This window comes from Berghia stephanieae, chromosome 7 (assembly GCF_034508935.2).
Source record: "Berghia stephanieae isolate SIO BIC M18660-M18661 chromosome 7, UCSD_Bste_1.3, whole genome shotgun sequence".
Classification (NCBI taxonomy): domain Eukaryota; kingdom Metazoa; phylum Mollusca; class Gastropoda; order Nudibranchia; family Aeolidiidae; genus Berghia; species Berghia stephanieae.
Window position 1 is genome coordinate 59,215,685 of NC_088366.1, and position 17,500 is coordinate 59,233,184.

At 36.8% G+C, this 17,500-nt stretch overlaps 1 protein-coding gene across 1 annotated transcript; it reads right to left on the minus strand.

Annotated features, from left to right (window-relative positions):
• Positions 1–2,733: 2,733 nt before the first annotated feature.
• LOC144977569 (uncharacterized) lies at positions 2,734–15,606 on the minus strand. The gene is made up of 6 exons (XM_078922931.1): positions 15,509–15,606; positions 14,340–14,405; positions 12,167–12,198; positions 9,458–9,648; positions 7,134–7,227; positions 2,734–5,576 (listed from the first exon to the last, which is right to left on the minus strand). Coding segments are annotated over exons 1-6 (1,122 nt in total). The 5' UTR covers positions 15,511–15,606; the 3' UTR covers positions 2,734–4,839.
• Between the last annotated feature and the right edge of the window lie 1,894 nt (positions 15,607–17,500).

The window sequence follows — 17,500 nt, forward strand, 5'->3', positions numbered from 1 at the left end:
TTGTCTTTTCGCCATGTCTATAATTTGAAGTGCAATCAAAAACAGAACATTTTCGAGGCATTTTCGGTTATTATTGATAAAAAATGATAAAATTGTTCATTATTTGCTTAAAATGCATTGCCGAATCCATTGTACAGGGAAAATGAGCAATAAACAACGGCAATTCACAACGACAACAAAACTTAATGGTCACTCCATGAAAATGAACAACAGAATAAGGGCGATTCACAACTACAAGTGGTCAATATGTACAAGCAAGACTGAATTCTTAAAAGTGTGACATATGGCACTACTTGACCTAGGTGATGCTAAGTCTGTGTATGTGTGTGTGTGTGTGTGTGTGTGTGTGTGTGTGTGTGTGTGTATGCGTGTGCGTTTTAGTCTTAAAACTCTAGATTGCTTTGGTATGCGTACGAGCGTGTTTGAGTAATGTAATTAATGCCATATCATGCAGGTAACCGAGGTAACTCAACTCTCGCCCCTTCCCCCAGTTAAAAAAAAAACCATGGGCCTTCCAGATTTTTTTGGCCACGGTCGCTCGAACTGCACGTCTCTAGATTGCTATGCCCCATGCCTATTTATCACATTTTTATGAGACAAATTATAGGCGTAGTATCAAAGCTAATGTTTTTTCGTTTTTACATGTTGATGATAGCTGAATAAAATACAGAATACAGTGCACAGTGGTTTACCAGCGGATCACTTAGTTGAGATGCTAGGTCAAGAGGTCACTATTCTCCTTCTCTTTACCTGCGCTCTGGCATGGCACGTGCCTGCAGTCAGTGAAGCGAGTAGTCTAATTGGTCTGATAAATAATGGCATAGCCAAGCGACAATTATCTTAAATGTAAACCTATACCACTCATGTTAAAGATTGAAATCCCCCTCACACAGTGGACTAAATATCATAGATATCATCAGTATATTTCTTTCTCAGGAAGACAGCAAAGTAGACTCACATTTTCACTACATTTATCATTTAAATCAAATGTTTCTGGAATCCCTAAAACAACAATCAGACGTTGCAGTTTATTATTATTCACACTAGTACATAGTACAAACCGTCTACTTTCTGTTGCACTAATGTTAATTCAGTTCAACAAATATGTAACAAGTGTAGGGGTGGGGTATCAAATTTCACTGGGAATATCTAGCAGTCTATGAGATGTCTAGGCTATCGTGGGTGATGAATTTGGATCAGTTACACAATGTAAACAATGTCGTAATCATTTCCTGGACTCCCCACTGACCATGGAACACTTTACTACACCAATTCTACAGTTTTATCATTAAAAGTTCCCACGAATATGGTAAAGGAGTGAAGAAGTCATACTTATTGTAGTACAGGAATGTGTGTGTGTATATATATATATATATATATATATATATATATATATATATATATATATACATAAACACGCACACACACACACTCTCTCTCTCTCTCTCTCTCTCTCTCTCTCTCTCTATGCAAGTAGCCCTACAATAATAGTTCTTAAAGACACATCTGTTACTGATTCAAGAAATATGAAATGAATGGGTTTGTTTCAGTCATGTCTCTGTTGATTGGTGTGGGAAAGTTTTATTCACCAGCTGCACTACTTGTACATTGTGACTATTGAGAATGTCTGAATTCTGATAATTCCTAGGAGGTGCCACTATTATTTTCTCTATCTTGACTATGTTTGAGTCCCCCCCCCCCCCTCACTCCCCCTCTTCTTATTTTCCCCAGTCAAACATGCCTTTGTGGAATACTATCTGTACTAACTGTTGATGTTATATCGTTGTCAGTGATATGAATTAGGTTTAGTGGGAATGTGATGAATTTCTCTTAGACTGTCGTTTACGTTTGTATGTGTGTATATGCAGGATGTAGGTGTGTATGTATGCATGTGTGTGTATGTATGGATGTGTGTGTGAGAGAGAGAGAGAGAAAGAGAGAGAGAGAGAGAGAGAGAGAGAGAGAGAGAGAGAGAGAGAGAGAGAGAGAGAGATGAGAGAGGAATGTCCTTTTCTGCCATATTCATTGTTTGTATTATCAACTACGCCACTGTGATGGTGTTGTTGTTTGGTGTAATGACGATGGTTTTGTTTCTGTTTGTAATAGTGAAGTAAAACCTACACACACAATATATTGCTTTATATGTTCTTTAGGAGTGTGTTAAATTGTTTAATCCACTTATCTCCATATCTTTTAAATACAATACAAAATACAAATAAAGAGAACATACCAGATGTCCAGCCCATTACATTTATGACCATTAAAAACGTAGTTAAAATGTGTTGAAGCAGAAAATGAATGTTTTACTGTGTGTAATAATATTAAGACTGGACAAAGCATTAATTAGTTTTGGAATCCAACGTCTGATTTTAAAGATTTGAATTTTTTATTGTCCGCACAACAACAAAAATATTTTAAAATAGTAGGGATTTTAAATTGCTTATAAAACCTATAAGAATAATCACAATAAAAGGAAAAAAGAACCAACATAACAAGTGAAAGTAGTACTGTCTGTTCCATAAGTTAATATTTTTGTAATGTAAGTGGTCATCTAGATATGGTGTTATATTACATCACGAAAATGCAATACTTTGTGTCTTAACCCTCAAAAAGGGGAATCCCCGTCCAGGCAGCCAATTTTACAGCATGCAGCTGCTGTTGTCAGTCACTTGCTGGGTTCCAGCAGTATAACTAAGTGATCCGATTTTATGAAGAAATAAACAGCAGTGAGTGTACATGCTCATTTTTTATTACATTTCTTCCATTTTTTAAAAGTAGCAAAAAACTCTAGGGTTGAGTGAGTTCAAGGTAGTTCTCTGAATTAAGCTCTTATAAAGAGGAATCTTTCAATTTTTATTCACTTTGACAATAATTATGATTCTGATATACAGCTGTCTCTTCACATTCAACAATTGCGAATTCTTGCATTCAAGGGACGCAACTCGTCATAGCAATACTGCTATAATCTTTTTCAGGATTATTTCCCCTCTTATGATTGGCCCTGATAGGTTACATGCCCCTTTTTTGCCACATTGAATCGAGTTATCTCCCTCTAAATTCCAAACCTATTCAGATAGAGTAAGTTGGTTTTTTTTTCTTCACAGAACATTAAAGGTAAAGTCTTAAGTCACCTGACTTTATTCTGTTCTGTGAATGATTGATTTGGTATGTGGATGGAGATGATAATTTTGTAGATTGTCATGCATACTATGTAGTCTAAAGAGAGGAATGGATTGGTGCGCCTATGTGGTATGACACTCAATTAGTCTCGCTCAGCGCATAGTTGAGTCCTTGGAAAAGGCTCTTTACTCACCGTACTCAGGTGTAAAATGAGTACCTGGCCGTTAACAGCGTTGTCTGTCCGTCCTAAATGTTAAATGTTGCTGTTGGCGAGGGACCTCTTGTAAAGCGCTTTGAGCACGTTTAGTGGATATTGTTCTATATAAAAGCTCTATTTATTTTTTTTTGTTTTTTTTTTTGTTTTTACGGCGCTTGCAACACATTTAGGTTATATCAGCGCCAGTAAAAAGGAAGAAAATGGGATAGTAAAAAGTTCTAGAATTACAATTGAAGCATCCAAGAGAAAGTAAGACATAGGGGAATTGGGAACAAATAGGGAACAGATGTAGATTCCAAGAGCATACCACCAATGTACTTAGTTTGAGATCACCTATAAGTCTCATCCGGACACAAGCACAAAATACAACAAAGAGGAATACACTCAAATGCTTACATAATACATTAAAATATAACAAATAGTCTATACTAATACATAACAGAGAGATGATTTACAAGGAAAAAAATATCATCTCCCAAAACAATAACTATGCATTTGACTGTTTCCCTCCCAGCCAGGACTCCGACCAGGGCCAAGAAAAAAACCAAGTAATCTCAATTCCAAGACAAAGACAGAAAGCATGTTGGAAAACAGATATAAGGGGATAGAAGACACAGTGTGTACCTCCCTGCCCGCTATGGGAGGTCAGGATCCCCACCCAGTTATTTTTCTTTTTTTTTTTTTTTTTTTTAGATCACCTGAAACATGTAAACTACCAGACATATCATCGTTTTTTTTCTGGTCTCTGTCCAACTAGCAGGTACCTGGAACCACGTTAGACCATGCCTGAGTCTGTTTGCTTTTCGTATTTATGCGTTTTACTGCATTTGCATCAATCCAGATGAGCTAAAAAACACAAGAGCTGTTGAAAGATCTCGTTCCAACGCTTCAACGATCAAGTCCTTCACCACAGCCATAAAGCTTATGGAGCTGGAGTCAATCCTGGTTTCTGTTGCTATATTTTTGGTATTATGATAGTATATTACAAAGTACTTTCTGCCATTTCTAACAGATCCAGCTACCCATCACTGCTGGATGTGCAGGGGTATTGGATAACACCTCGACTGCACCATAGATCAATAACTGTCCTATATATATAGGACCTTACAGAGAGAACGTCAAAATGGTTTTGCGCATGCGTCTCTCTCGTTCTCGTCCTTGCTTTCGGTGAAGTGTCTCATGCAGCTTTCACCGGAGCGAGGACGAGAGACGCATGCGCACAACCAACATGACGTTCTCTCTCTCTAATAACTTTTCCGTGGTGACGTCCAATCAAGGGACGCTACTCTTCCACTAATCTCATTCCCTATAGCAAGAGACATTGCCTTAGCACAGCTTTGTGGCGCTCAACTTCAGCTGGTGTGACCAAATTACACCAACCTTGTACTATGATTTTATGCAGACTAGAGCAAGAGATTTTCAGATTGATATTCCAACGATAGATGAGGATCTTGCAAGCTAACAAAAGCTTTCATTCAATCAACATAAATCATCAAACATCATCATAAAGATATCAAAAAATCTGTGAGACTAGAACTTTTTTCTTGCGTTTGAGGAACATCTGTTAAAAACTTCCTAAGCTCTTTTTGAATGACTTTCTTCTTGTTTTTCCTGGAGGAAGGCGTTGACTCAAAGATTTGTTTAGAGTTGGTCGAATATTTCACATCGGCGGGAGGAGTTTGTTTACGGGATGGTTTATGATCGCTATTTGGAGTAGAACTTTCGAAAAATAAGGATTTTCTAAGCTCTTTATCACTTTTGGATTTCTTTTTGTTTTTTTTAGACGAGGAGGACTTTGTTATTGACAGTTGTTTTGTTTCTTTCTTGGGTTCTGTACAAACTGGTGTCTGCTTACACCACGACGCGTCACTGCTAATTGCTTTGTAGAAAATGTTGACATCAACGTTCGTTTTTGAGTGCGAGGAGGTCGGGGTGTCGTTGGATTCGGATAAGACAAAGTTTTGCAAAGACACGGGGGTAGAAATTGACTCTTTTTTCTTCTTGGCCTTTTTCTCGGATGCCTTTTGTTGAATGATGGTTGAGATGAAATCTTTGTTCTTATTCTTCTTCTTCTTCTTTTTCTTTCTTTTCTTTTCCCCTGTGACTGGTTCTTTTTCTGCAATGTTATCATTTCCATCCAACTCCAATTTTTCACTTCCTGTCTCCATCCTTTCCTTCCCATCATCCTTCCTATTTGCCGTCCCTGCTTCCTCTGGCATTTCTTTAATTGCTTTGTCCACTGAAAATAAACAAAAGAAACGAGGTTATTTTGGATATATAACAATTTGCACTTGTGTTTAATCAGTGTCTACAACCCATTTGGCATGACAAAAATCTATCATTTAAAAAAATTCTCAGCCTATATAAGTTCATATGAAAACCTACTGTCCAAGGCTCTTAACAGGTGAAAATTAAAAAATAAATAAATGAACCTCGCACAATTACCACCCAAAGTCGAAACTTATTTCTAAAAGTTATCAACTAAAAAAAAAAAAAGAAAAGAAAAATAGAGAGAGAGAGAGCCTTCACCATAATCAACCATATCTAAATTTGTTGTGTTTTTTTTTTTCAATCCTTTTTCCCAAGTCTAAGTGCTTCCAATTTCTTAATTTCCTTCATTATTAGAGTGAGTGTCACATTAAGGCCTCATGACCAGAGAACTTATTCATCCACATCAATCTTAAAATGCCACTGAAAAATCCAACAACAGAATAGCAAAATAGATGAGTCCTCCTCGCTCCGTTTAACAATCAAAAACCAATTACTTTGATGGTTGTGTCGCTCTGTGGTCTTGTGTTATGACACTTGTATTCAGTAGGCCCCAAGCTTGTTTGATTGTTTTTGTTTGTTTTTTTAGGGTTTTACGGCGCTTGCAACACATTAACTCACTCAACCCTAACACAGACTATATCCGTTGTTTAATTTTACCCCATGCCTATTTATTACATTTTTTTCTGAGACATATTATTGGCTATTTTCAAAGCTAATTTTTTAAATTTTACATGTTAATGATAGTTGAATAAAAATATCTATGTACATGCTCATTTTTAATACAATTTTTTTTTCAATTTTGAAAAGTAGCAAAAATCTCTAGGATTGAGTGAGTTAAGATCATATCAGCGCCAGTAAAAAGGAAGAAATGGTATAGTAAAAAGTTCTAGAATTACAATTAAAGCACCCAAGAAAATGTAAGCAAAGGGGAATTGGTTCAAATAAACAGGTGTAGATTCTAAGAGCAAACTATCAAAGTACTTAGTTTGAGATCACTAAAAGTCTCATCCAGGCACAAGCACAGGTCCCCACTAAGAGGAATACACTCAAATGTTTTACAAATCATATATATATAATATAAAGAAAACATAATACAATGCATAACAGAGAGATGATTTACAAGGGAAAAAAAATATCACCTTCCAAAACTATCTATACATTTGCCCGGACCAGGACAAAACCAAGTAATCTCATTCCAAGACAAAGACAGAAAGCACATTGGAAACCAGATGTAGGGGAATAGAAGGCACAGTAAGTACCTCCCTGCCGTCCCAGGCTTGAGTCTTGTTCTGAGCAGTGCAGAGTTGAGCTTATGGGAAAGGCTTTTTACACAAATTCTCTCACCATACTCGGTTGTAAAATGAGCACATGGCTGTCGAAAACATTTGTGATATATATATATAGTCTTAAAGGTTGAGTGACTTGACCTACGTTTTAAGTGTTGCTGTTGGCTCAGGACACATTGTAAAGCACTTTGAGCACATTTAGTGGATATTGTACTATATAAATGCACAAGAGTACTCACCTGCTGACAAGAGTTTACTCCTAAACCTGATCAGATCTCTCCTGCCGACGGTGGGTTTCTTATTGATGTACGAGCACTGGGAACATTTCACCACCTAGATTTGATAAACAAAAAAACAGACAAAAACAAAGGTAAATATTCTGATGTTTTTTGTTTTTAAGGGTTGTCAAAGTGAATAAAAATTGAAAGATGCCTCTTTATAAGGGCTTAATTCAGAGAACTTCCTTTAAGCAAATATTATCCACTCTAATAAATCACAAACAACAAGAACCTCTGCGTCATAGTGTTTGTTTTTGTTTTTGTTTTTAAGGGTATCACAGCACTTGCAACACATTGAGGCCATATCAGCGCCAGTAAAAAGGAAGAAAATGGGATAGTCAAAATTTCTAGAATTACAATTAAAGCACTCAAGAAAAAGTAAGACAAAGGGGAACTGGGAACAAATAGGGATCAGATGTAGATTCCAAGAGCATACCACCAATGTACTTAGTTTGAAATCACCTATAAGTCTGATCCGGACAACAAGCACAAAATCAAACAAAGAAGAACACACTCAAATGCCTACATTATACATTCAAAATAACAAATATAATAATTCATAACAGAGAGATGATTTACAAGGAAAAAAAAATCATCTCCCAAAACAATAACTATGCATTTAACTGTTTCCCAGATAGGACTCAGGCCAGGGCCAGGACAAAACCAAGTAATCTCATTCCAAGACAAAGACAGAAAGCATGTTGGAAAACAGATATAAGGGGATAGAAGACACAGTATGTACCTCCCTGCTCGCTATGGGAGGTCAGGAACCCCACCCAGTAAATATTCTGAATAAATGCGATGAACTGAAGAGTTGTCAAAGTACTGGAGGCTGCATCGTGTTTATAAAGGTCATAAGGTCATGAATCACAGTCTGCCAGCATTTAGCCAGTCAACTGCTGTAATCTGGATGACACATGTATTTAAAAATTTGGCCAGAAAACTCGTCCTTCAAACATCGATCGATTTAAATGACTGACCCTCATCTTGGCAAAAACTCTCTAGCGAGTTTAGAAAATTATATATAGTCAATAACGAGTTGTGTTGTATTCCATAGAAATGATTTTCTTGTTTGACCAAATAAAGGTAACAAAATAAGGCAAATAAAATTCCAATCGTCAATCCATCCACCAATCTTATCAACAGATCAAAACATATCATCATCATCTTCATCTGCCGGCTTCACTCTAGTTCCGGGGCAAAATACCAAGTTCAAGATTATTTTTAACAGCGAGGTCCCAGGTTTGAGTTTTTGCCAAGATGAGGGTCTTTCATTTATATTGATCAATATTTGAAGGATGAGTTTTCTGGCCAAATTTTTAAATTTCTTTCCAAAGTACGACAGTTAACTGGTTAAGTCCAGAATTGGAATTTTAATACAATAAAAAAGATTTTTGTTTCTTTATGTCAAACTCTACAAAACACGACTTCATGTAGTTCTTTTTCTAAGACTACAAAAACACACGAGATTAGGGGCAGCGTGGCTCAGTGGTACGGTCTTTGCTTCCTACCCGAAAGGTACCGAGTTCAATCACCCGCCGCTGCGTTGTGTGGCCTTGAGCAAGTCAAATCGCCCTAGCTCACTTTGCGGCACTGTGCATTTGACGCCTGGATTATTCCAGTCTTCCCTTGGAACAGACCCTAAAGACAAATTTCCCCATAGGGATGAATAAAGGGGATTTTATTTTATTTTATTTTTTTATTTTTATTATCACCCATAGTTCATTACTTGTATTGCAACAACATACCAAAACTGAATTTTGTTTTGTTTTAAAATTAATTTTGAAAACTACCAGCACTATTCTCGATCAAACTGAACACAAACAGATGCCCAGTCAAACGACTGTCTAATGTAGATTGGAAAGATTTATACGTAACAAAAAGCTAAATAACATGATAATTATGATGATGATGATGATATGATGATGATGATGATAATAATAATAATAATGATGATGATAATGATAATGATGATAATAATGATAATAATAATAATAAAAATAATAATAATGATAATGATATTGATGATGATGACGACGATGATGATGATGACGATAATAATAATAACAATAATAATAATAATAATAATAATAATAATAATAATAATAATAATAATAATAATAATAATAATAATAATTATAAACTATCAGAACTATTAATATTAAAAATAATAAATATATATAAATTAAAAAATACAACTATTATTCCATATGGTTTTCATTACAGTGGGAGAATTTAAATCAAAGAAAGAATTTACATGAATTTTTTATTATTCAAGAGCTCACCATCTGCTGGGAACTATCCATAAACTTGTTGAGTTTATAGTTCTCAATTCTGCTGAGCGGGATCTTTTTGCTTTTCTTAACCATCAGCTTTTGAATGGTCTTCGTCATCCTCTGGCGTGGCTTCAGACGAGGCTGTTCTTGCATCAGTAACACAGTCTTGCAAGCATCGCATTCATGTCTTTCTGCCTTGCCTAAAAGTGACATGAGAAATAGTAGGATGCGTTTTATACTAAAAAAAAAAAAAAATAGTGTGACAAGGCTTCTCATTTTTGGATCTTGTATTTAAACACTCTATAATAATTATATTCACACTGAAGAGAATAATGCCAAGGCTTTAAAAAGAAAAGAAAATCAAACAATTTCTTATTAAAGGAAACTGTTTTAACTCACTCAACCCTAACACCGACTATATCCGTAGTTTACGCGGATTACTTTTACCCCATGCCTATTTATTACATTTTTCTGAGACAAATTATTGGCGTACTATCAAAGCTATTGTTTTTAGTTTTTACATGTTAATGATAGTTGAATAAAACTATCTATGTACATGCTCATTTTTAATAGATTTTTTCCAATTTTAAAAAGTAGCAAAAGTCTCTAGGATTGAGTGAGTTAATAGGTATTTCATCTTTCCAATATGTTCTTTGGGATGATTTTTTCACAAGGAGACAGAGTATATCCCAATTTCCATAGCATTAAATGGACTAAAGTAATCGCTAGCTATACTTTGGAAAAGATGTTAATCTATCGCATAGTACTTTATTCCAGATAGACCCAGCTGCCCAATGACCAATGGGTGGACAGAGGTAGTCAGAAAAAAAATCTCGTCTTCCCCCAAGATCTATGCCAGTTCATTTGCTCGTGACTTACTTACTTATGCCCGTCACTCCTAGTGGAGCATAGGCCGTCGACAACAGTCCTCCATCTTCCTCTGTCCTGGGCCATCTTCTCCAACTCTCCCCAGGAGTGTCCCATCCTCTTCATGTCCGCCTCCAGGTGTTTCTAGGCCGCCCTCTCTTCCGTTTTCCCTGGGGGTTCCATCTCAGCGCCTGCCTCGCGGTGTTATTGGTTGGCTTCCTCAGAGTGTGCCCAATCCATCTCCATCGGCGGCGTCTGATTTCGTCTTCTGCTGGCATTTGAGATGTTCTCTTCCACAGGTCTGCGTTGCTGATCCTGTCTGGCCAGTGAATCTTGAGGATCCTTCTGAGGCAGCTATTGATGAAGGTCTGTACATTTCCGGTGGTGGTCTTTGTGGTCCTCCAGGTGTCCGCTCCATACAAAAGGACTGACTTGACATTTGAATTGAAGAGTCTTATTTTGGTTCGGGTTGACACCACCTTGGAGCTCCAGATGTTTTTAAGCTGCAAGTATGCTACCCTCACCTTGCCAATTCTTGCCTTTACGTCTGCATCTGTGCCACCCTGTTTATCTAATATGCTGCCTAAATACGTGAAGTGGTCAACCTCATCCAGTTCGCTCTCGTGCAGTTTGATTGGTTCTTTACTATTTGTGTTTATTTTGAGGACCTTTGTTTTACCGTCATGGGCCCTGAGTCCGATTTGTGATGACTTTGCTGTTATCTCTGTTGTCTTGTCCTGCATTTGTTGGTGATTGTGGGACAGCAAGGCCAAGTCATCTGCAAAGTCCAAATCGTCGAGCTGGTCGAACAATGTCCACTGAATCCCATTTCTCCTACCTGCCACCGCTGACCTCATTGTCCAGTCAATCGCCAAAAGGAAGAGAAAGGGTGACAGAAGACACCCCCGTCTGACTCCAGTGTTCACATTGAAGCTATCTGTCAGTTGTCCCCCATGGATTACTCGACAGGTCACTCCCTTGTAGGAACTTTGGATCAGGCTGACTATTTTTGTTGGAACCCCATAGTGGCGGAGTATTTTCCATAAGGTTTCCCGGTCCACGCTGTCACACGCTTTTTCATAATCAACGAAGTTGATATACAACGGGGAATTCCACTCCAAGGATTGCTCGATTATGATGCGTAGGGTTGCAATTTGGTCGACACATGATCTATTCCTGCGGAAGCCAGCCTGTTGGTCGCGAAGGAGGGGGGTCAACAGCACTTTTAATTCTCTCCAAGATTATTCTATTAAAATTTGCTCGTGAGCTTTAAAAAAAAAAATATTCACTAAATAACCTCAAAGCGCTTTACAAGGGGTCCCTGGCCAACAGCAACATTTAACATTTAGGACAGGGCATGACGCCTGTTAGGTGATGTTAAATTTTTTTCGGACAGAGACAACGCTGTTAACGGCCAGGTACTCATTTTACACCTGAGTATGGTGAGAGAATGTGAAAAAAGAGCCTTCTCCAAGGACTCAACTATGCGCCGAGCGATCTCGAACCCATCCGATCTGAAAGCGAGTGTCATATGTCCCGTCCTACATGTTAAATGTTGCTGTTGACCAGGGATCTCTTGTAAAGCGCTTTGAGCATGTTTAGTGGATATTGCGCTATAAAAAAGCTCAATTTTTTTTTTTTTTTAATTTTTTATAATACATGAATATTTTTTTTTTTTGGGGGGGGGGGGGGGGGATCAATGATGTGGAATATATTATATTCAGTCCATCATCTAGAGTTAAATAGAACCCACTGTAAGCCTTTACAACATGGTAAAGTACTTCATTAGTTGAATTTATTTCATGAAATAATAATTTAGTAAAAAGTATGATAAAATATATTAGTACTTACTGTTCTTGTTACGATAGTTGTATACGAGATAACTGAAAAGAGATGAAAGATTAGGACTGTTAAAAATAATTCTTTAAATTTGAATAATTAAAAAAAAATAATTGAGCTTTATATAGCGCAATATCCACTAAAACTAAATGTGCTCAAAGCGCTTTACAAGGGGTCCCTGGTCAACAACAACATTTAACATGTAGGATGGGACATAACGCCTGTTAGGCGATATTACAATTTTTCGGACAAAGACAACGCTGTTAACGATCAGGTACTCATTTTACACCTGAGTAAGGTGAGAGAATGTGAGTAAAAAGCCTTTTCCAAGGACTCAACTATGCGCCGAGCATGAGGCTCGAACCCAGGACCTTCCGATCCGAAAGCAAGTGTCATACCACTAGACCACATAGCCGCACAAACTAACGTGGATTGCATTGAATAATCGTGAATGTGTTCTTTATGTTTTAAATGTTTTATTTGCACAGCACATCTCTCATCATATCATGACTGATCAAAGATTTTTATAATTTTTATTTTATTCTAATTGACCAAGCTATTGGCAAACAGCACTACGAGCTTTTTTTTTAATTTTAAAAAGCTATTCTTATTCCATGCCCAAATCTTTTATGGCCAAGACGTAACCAAACTAAGACAGTTTTTATGGGAATACAACGATAATCTCTACCAAACTACCCATAGCGCATCATTTTAAAAATTAAAGACTTCATTGTGACATAGTCATGTTATTTACAATTTAAAGCAGAAACGTGATCTCTTATAATAGACACAGTCAACAACAACTCCTTCATAATCTTTTTATAATATAGATAGTATGCGCTTGGCTAAGAAGCTCACAACATTGCTCTCTGGAAGTATAATGGACCAAAACACAAAACTATGTGTAACCATGAACGTATATTAGTAAGGTTTATACAGTTTAGTGAGAAGTACTCATAGACGCGGATGGCAAAAAAAACAATAACAAAGACCTAAGTGACGTCATCTTCGTTCTATCTAAAAACTATCCAACACTAAAAAATCTATTGGATTTTTTTTACAAGCACATTCAGCAAGTATTCTCTTTCAAACCACAACTCTTTCCTAATCTTTTTACAATGTAAACTATTTAACACTAAAAAATCTATTGGATATTTTACAAGCGCATTCAGCAAGTATTTCCTTTCAAACCACGCATGAAACTTGTCAAAGAGGTCACATGGTTGAGACTTCACTTTTACAAGTTAAAAAAAAAAATCAGTGGTCCTTCAGAGTTATCAGGCCTACCGAGCCGGAGTTTATCCCAGTTTCTACGACGTGAAACGGACAATAACAATCTCTAGCTACTCTTCGGATAGGACACTTAGTCTTCTACAAAGTATTTTCTACTTAACTCACTCAACCCTAACACCGACTATAGATAGTATGCGCTTGACTAAGAAGCTCATAACATTGCCATCCGGAAGTATAACGGACCAAAACACAAAACTTTGTGTAACCATGAACTTTTATAGTCTGGTTCATAAAGTTTAGTGAGAAGTACTCATAAACGTGGATGGCAAAAACAATAACAAAGACCTGAATGACGTCATCTTCGTTCTATCTATATCTGTAGTTTACCCAGGTTACTTTTACCCCATGCCTATTTTTATTACATTTTTCTGAAACAAATTATAGGCGTCGTATCAAAGCTAATGTTTTTTAGTTGTTCTTGCATGTTAACGATCGTTGAATAAAACTATCTATGCACATGCTCATTTTTAATGCATTATTCCAATTTTGAAAAGTAGCAAAAATCTCTAGGAACCAGCTACCAAATTACTGGGTAGACACAGGGTGGGGGGGGAAAGCAGAATTCTCTAGGAATCAGCTACCAAATTACTGGGTAAACACAGGGTGCTATGGGAACTACCTGAGCGAACCAGAAGCAGAGGCAGGCAAAATAAAACCAACATTGACTGTCTGCTAGATGACACAGGAATGGACAACACCCGGGAGCTGTGTACGCTTATGGAGGACAGACAGGACAGAATGGCGAAGACTTGTGGCTCATGTTGGGCGCCCCAAGGGGCGGCCTAAGTATGTAAGTAAGTAAATTGATGGAAAAGTTTTCTTCTGACCTAAATGAAAATAAAAGTGTTTTTTTTTAGTCTAAGTACAGCAGAACTGCCACTGTCCTTTTTACCTATAATGCAATTCCAGTTCTGGATCACCCGTGAACTTGAGGAGATGTCTCGGTTCATACATGTCCCTGAAAGCAAAATATCATTAAAAAATAATAAAAAATTACATTCTATTTATTCATCCCATTGTCTCTAGAGTCTATTCCAAGAGAAGATTGGAATAACCCAGGCATCAGCCGCAGTGCAGCGCCGCAAATTGAGCTAGGGCGAGGTGACTTGCTCGAGGCCACACAGCCCAGCGGCGGGTGGTCGAACTCGGTACCGTTCGGTCATGAAGCAAAGACCGTACTGCTGAGCCATGCTGCCTCTAAGAGTTAATTATACTGTGCATCCTAAAATGTGACCTCTATACTGTCCAATCTAGCGTTACATCTGGGCGAACCATATTCTGGGAACTGTTAAGTATGGCCTATTTCAGTGTAGTTCTATTATCAGAAATTTATAGAATCTGTTTTTAAAAATTGAAGATAATGAAGATATCAAGATCACAGAGATACAACTGCAACATATTAATCTAGAATTTGGAGCAAAAATTGAATATCTATACACTCATAATAATAATCTATATATTAATAGAGCTAAGATCATATGGCCATAAAACAGAATGCTTAAACGATATTTTACAGGACATGGTACTATCAAAACAATATTGAAATAGTTGAGAATCTTCAGAAAGGTATATGAATGTAGAAATAATTTACTGAAATACAAATTTAGATTGGCAGTTGATTAGGCAATTTTCTGACCTTTAAAAATACACCCAACACTCATTTACTTTTTGCTTGAAATAAAATTACTGAAACAAATAAGTGGGCCAATTCCACTAAATAGCCAAACTTTCTCGGCCGATTGTCGCGAGATGCTTGGGCTTGTTGAGGCAGCAGTGAGATCACAGATTGTCTCTGTAAAATTTACTAACATTTTCAATGGAAAAATATCAATAACTCTGGAACCGTTTGTCGTAGACAAACAAATGTCCCATCCACCCGAATGGGTCCAATAAAGATGTTTGAATAGTTTGAAGGATGACAGGTTTTGAGTTTGAAAATTTTATCAAATCAAAATCAAAATAATCAAAAAAGACAGGCAAAATGCCCAGTTCTAATTTCCTGATATAGAGCTTGAGATGTGATGGGAAAGAAAAACGGGGTTAGGATTTAGAGTGCCTTACATATTTATCTTTGCGAAACGATATTCACAACAATTCGTTTATTCTGTCACCACTAAAAGCGATGTTTGTTGTCTCACAATGGTCTTCTTGTCCTCACTAAATAAAAGTGAAAGTGAAAGTGAAAGTAGGCTACTATGCCAGGAAAAAAACATTACGGTTATAAAATAAATAATACCAATGGATAATATAAGTGTTGTTAAATTGTATTGACTTTTAGCTTTTAAAAATTCCAATAAATATTTTTTAATTAAATAGTAGTATTATAAAACCAACAAATTCCACTAATTAGAAAAAGAGAGGCATTTATTAAATTGGTTTAAGATACTTCAAAATGGCAATAATTAAATCTAGCGTTACGTACAACGATAACGTCGAATTTTCTTTTTTTCTTTTTTTCTTTTTTTCTTTTTTCTTTTTAAATTTTAAACTTATCCGTTGTGATTATTCGACGTGCAAAAATTAGCAGGTCTGATAAGAGATCGCAAATTGGGCTTGATTTGATGTTGTTGTAATGAACGTTGTTTTCCTTTGTTTTAGAGTATCGTTATTACAATTAATTATGAGCATCAACTTTATTTTTGTGGGGAAAAAATTCACTCTGCAAATCGTGTATACTTATTTATTTATTTATCTATTTATTTATCTATTTATTTATTTATTTACTTTTTTTTTCGGTTCTGATGACCCAAATTGTTATTGGCTCATTTTTGTAATGGAAATACAGTGTACTCGCGTTGTTGTTGCTGCTGCCGCTGCTGCTGCTGTTGTTGTTGTTGTTGTTGTTGCTGCTGTTGTTGTTGTTGTTGTTGTTGCTGCTGCTGTTGTTGTTGCTGCGGCTGCTGCTGTTATTGTTGCTGCTGCTGCTGCTGCTGTTGTTGTTGCTGCTACTGCGATGTTGTTGCTGCTGCTGCTACTGCGGCGATGTTGTTGTTGTTTTTATAGTTTTGAGTTCTATTTACGACTCGTCATTGTCCATCTTCGGCTAATAAAAAAAAAAACAAGTAAAACATAAATACATCACATTTCATTCGGACAGACGGAAAACAAAAAATATGTAATAATATTATGCTATATCATAACAGCATCAATAAAAAACCAAAAAAAAAAAAACAAACCTGCTGGGAGGCTATGTGGTCTAGTTGTATGACACTCGCTTTCGCATCGGAAGGCCCTGGGTTCGGCGCATAGTTGAGTCCTTGGAAAGGGCTCTTTACTCACATTCTCTCACCGTACTCAGGTGTAAAATGAGTACCTGGCCGGTAACAGCGTTGTCTTTGTCCGAAAAATTGTAATATCGCCTAACAGGCGTTATGTCCCGTCCTACATGTTAAATGTTGCTGTTGACCAGGGACCCCTTGTAAAGCGCTTTGAGCACGTTTAGTGGATATTGCGCTATATAAAATCTTAATTTAATTTGATTTAATTTAATTTACTGCGATGTTGTTGTTGTTTTTATAGTTTTGAGTTCTATTTACGACTCGTCATTGTCCTCCTTCGGCTAATAACAAAAACAGTAAAACATAAGTACATCACATTTCATTCGGACAGACGGAAGACAAAAAGTATTTGAATTTGACACGTCGAGTCGCCAAATACGATGTCGAAATAAGGTAAACTTGAGAAAGAATTTTTAATTCAGAAAAGTGGGTGGAGCAGGCACTTTATGTTGGTAACAACAAGAGATGAAGTGAGTAGAAAAGTGCCAAAAGACAATAGAGAATAATTTATTATTATTTTTTTTTTTTCGGCGGTGATGGGGTTTGAACCTGCGACCTTATTGGTACGACAACTCCGCCTGGCCGGTGAGAGCGTGACTCTACCGCATGAGCTATCCACAAATCCAAAAAAAATTCGTATCAAACTCAGGTCATTAATTATTAGTGCCTTCACTCACTGAGTACTGGAGACACTTCCAACTACTGTCATGTGGACTATGCACATCAGCGTTGACACATTACGGTCTGGTATTGACATCTATATCTATTCCATTCA

Coding starts and splice junctions, on each gene's coding strand:
- LOC144977569 (XM_078922931.1), bottom strand. Junction 12,199..14,339: donor GAACTGGAATTGCATTATAG/GTAAAAAGGACA, acceptor ATCTCTTTTCAG/TTATCTCGTATACAACTATC. Junction 7,228..9,457: donor TGGATAGTTCCCAGCAGATG/GTGAGCTCTTGA, acceptor TATCAAATCTAG/GTGGTGAAATGTTCCCAGTG.